At 35.1% G+C, this 3,270-nt stretch overlaps 2 protein-coding genes across 6 annotated transcripts in view; one reads left to right on the top strand and one right to left on the bottom strand.

Annotated features, from left to right (window-relative positions):
* LOC106870692 (UBA-like domain-containing protein 1) overlaps window positions 1-943 on the bottom strand; it is a 34,277-nt gene extending 33,334 nt beyond the window's left edge. Inside the window, exons 1-2 of the mRNA XM_014916854.2 lie at window positions 682-943; window positions 342-425 (exon numbers count right to left, since the gene is read on the bottom strand). Coding sequence (XP_014772340.1) covers window positions 342-425; window positions 682-789 — 192 coding nt within the window. The 5' untranslated portion in view covers window positions 790-943. The remainder of the gene's footprint in view (window positions 1-341; window positions 426-681) is intronic.
* Window positions 944-1,354: 411 nt separating this feature from the next.
* LOC106870686 (probable E3 ubiquitin-protein ligase MGRN1) overlaps window positions 1,355-3,270 on the top strand; it is a 48,465-nt gene continuing 46,549 nt past the window's right edge. For 4 of the 5 annotated variants that reach the window (XR_001409556.2, XR_008265792.1, XM_014916841.2 and 1 more), the window contains exon 1: window positions 1,356-1,641. Coding sequence is in view for 3 of the 5 variants with exons in the window: in XM_014916841.2 (XP_014772327.1) it covers window positions 1,554-1,641 (88 nt within the window). In the remaining 2 variants the exon portion in view is untranslated. Of the gene's footprint in view, window positions 1,642-3,270 lie in introns of all 5 variants that reach the window. The other variant, XM_014916842.2, reaches the window with a different exon arrangement.

Genomic DNA, 3,270 nt, shown 5'->3' with positions numbered 1-3,270 from the left:
ATATATATATATATATATATATATATATATATATACCTATACACAAATACATCATATACCTAAATATTAAAGAGATACTTGGAAGAATAGATACATACTAAGATATCGTTTTAATTACAAATACACGATATTCACAAACGAATTAAGCAATAGGATGGCGAAGTGAGGTAGGGGTTCATGGATATAAATGAGATCATCAAATGGTAATTTGTTATAAAACGAAACAATCCCGATACAAGATAACAAAAAGCTGGTTTTAAAATAGTTAATAATAAAAATAAAATAAAATAAAATAAGAGAGAGACAGAGAGATAGAGTTAGAGAGAGAGACTGGTGCTCACCGAATAGCTTCCGTTCGCATGGCTGCCGTTGCACGTTCGACACATGGGAACAGAAGAATCTTGGAAAAACATACTAAGTGCTGCCTGAAATTAGAGATTTAAAATTAAATATTAATATGTCAAACTAATAATTATCGAAAAAAATATTTGATTAGAATGTACAGTAGAAATTAAAGCTATAATTATAGAAGAGAATGTTAGCCGTCATAAGATAAACATTAGCCATGTTTCCATAACAGTCTTCTATTCATGTCTGAGAGACATTAGAAAGAATGTTGTTTTCATTTATTCAGTGACATGAAAATAGAAATAGAATAGAGATAGGAAATAAGAGACTCACCTCGAATTGCCATTTTGCGGCTTGTAATAACTGTTTCGCTTGTTCGGCATGACAGCCAGCGGCCAAAACAAACTGGTTAATCATCACTTGTTGTTTTAAATTATCCATTTTCTCGTTTGGGTACCAATGCCCCAAGATTCACCTACTTCTGGCTTCAATATTCCAAAGATGTTGTTGTTGCTGTAGTAGTAGTAGTAGCGGTGAGAGTGGTGGTAGTAGTAGTAATAGTGGTGGTGGGGGGCAGTGACGGCGGTAGTAGTGTCAATAGTGGGGGTGGCGGCGGTGCAGTGATTGACAACACAGTTTACAAGCTTCACTCTTGGAAGATGTTGTTGTGGTGCATTGATTGACAACCTAATTTATAAGCTCCTTTTTCATTGGCCAATGAACATTTGTAGGCAGAGTTTACTATTCAAAAATGTTGATGTTAATGTCTATTCCGTTATTTAAACTTCCCCCCACTGCAGAAATTCTCTTATACAATCTATCGAAAAAAAAGTAATAAATAAATAAAATGAAAAGAACCCTTTTAAAAATGACTAGATTTTTAAATAATTATTTTAAAATATTTTTGTAATATTTTCACTATTATATTCAAGATCAAAATTTTAAAGGCAATGATATTTACTTTTGGTTGAACATTAAAAAAAAAAAAATTTTCTCCTGTTTTCTCGTATTTTTGTGATGTGTTGAGGTGACGTCTGCTGTGTAGGCGCCATTGTGTTGACCACCAAAGTCGCATCTTGACTCGATGCTCGCTTCTTTCTCATCGCTTTTGCATACTCAACAGCATGCTCAAGTCTTCTTGCATTTAGTGATATGTTTATATATTCAGAAATCTTAAAGACATTTACATTCTAGGATTTTCAAAAATGGGTTCGCTCGTTAGCAGAAGAAATGCAGGCTCCGATGTTGTGGATTATGGTAATAACAATGCCTACAGATATCCTCCCAAATCAGGTTCGTTATTCTTGACAATCTTTTCTCTTTTCGTTTATTTAATTCCCCCACTTTATCCAAATTCATTCAACTTCAATAATTACTCGTTACATGCTCCTTGTTTTCTTTTATTTCCACTTTTCTTTTAAGAAAGCTATCAACAAAAATGTTTACCGAAGTTTTGATTAACGAATTTCTTTGATTCTCAAGACATCACCAAATTATGTTTTCTGTACTTTGGAATCGATTTTTCAACGGATATCTTTTATACACCACAAACCCATATAAATGTATTCTTTATAAATATCTTAAATGAGTCAAAGTAACGATTTACGTTTCATTTCTTTCTGCAGCAGACAATCTCTTCGTCGATCGCCTCCGATTTTTTGTCTTTTGACAACTTCTTAAACTGAATGAGAATTAATTAAACGATGCTTGTCTAATCTGCATGAGTTTAGCAATTGTAACAAAAATGTTTTATTTTGTAGGGTTAATAAAACAAAACTTGTGAAAAATGTATCGTTTGAATATTTTATAATCATTATTATTATAAAGTGAAGTTGGCCATTGACAATGTTTGACAATTCTCAACAACACAATGGAGCGAAGCTACTTGTGGGTGGTTGTTGTTGCTTTGTCATAAGCCTCATGAAATGTCGTATTCTTAGTTCAAATGCTGCCGAGGTTGACTTTGCTTTCCTCCTTTCGGGGTCGGTAAAATAAGTACCAGTTGAGCACTGGGGTTACAGGTAATCGGCTAGGCCTCCTCCCCGGAAATATCAGGTCTTGTGCCTAAGCCCGTTAGCACGCCGGGCTAAATGCTTAGCGGTATTTCGTCCGTCTCTACGTTCTGAGTTCAGATTCCGCCGACTTTGCCTTTCATCCTTTCGGGGTCGATAAGTTAAGTACCAGTGAAACACTGGAGTCGATGTAATCGACTAGTACCCTCCCCCAAAATGGCTGCCCTTGTGGCAAGAGCCAACGAGGAAGTTTACGTGTTCGCTCGATCTGTTAGAAGCAATAGTCAGATTCTTTCAAGTTACATCGTAACATCTTTAAACAAGAATTAAATATTGAACAATATAGTCCTTAATACACACACACATACATAAATAAAACTGGACGGTCTTTGATCATAAGTATGCTGAACTGGGGCCAGACAAACTTCTTACTGTATCTAGTCCCAATCTAACAGTCATGTACTGAGGAGGTAGATTCCATCGACAAAATAAATGTGGCTTTGTGCAAGCTATTGCAATCAATCCGTATCATCATGATTTTCTTCTTGATCCTTATTAAAGATTGTTTAATTACCAGGGTCAAAGTAACAGTTCTTCATACCTTGTCTGAACATTTTAAACATGAATTTACCTTTCTTCTTAAATCAGATCAGTAGCATCTTCACATTATAGTATCATGTTCGTTTCTCTGTCGAATTGATCGGTAATAAACTAAATTGTACACGGGAATTTCCGATTCACCGGAAATTAGTCTTTAAATATATCTTGTTCGATATCCCACGTTTTGAAATTCCGTTAGGATCAACTTCGGCTTCCATTCCTGAAGTCTCGGGGGTGGGGGAGTATTGGTTGATGAAATAAATATTGGTAATATACTACAGTTGTTTAACTAATTATAACCCCCCCCCCC

Source organism: Octopus bimaculoides, chromosome 17 (assembly GCF_001194135.2).
Source record: "Octopus bimaculoides isolate UCB-OBI-ISO-001 chromosome 17, ASM119413v2, whole genome shotgun sequence".
NCBI lineage: Eukaryota > Metazoa > Mollusca > Cephalopoda > Octopoda > Octopodidae > Octopus > Octopus bimaculoides.
This window is presented reverse-complemented; position numbering and strand designations above follow the sequence as displayed.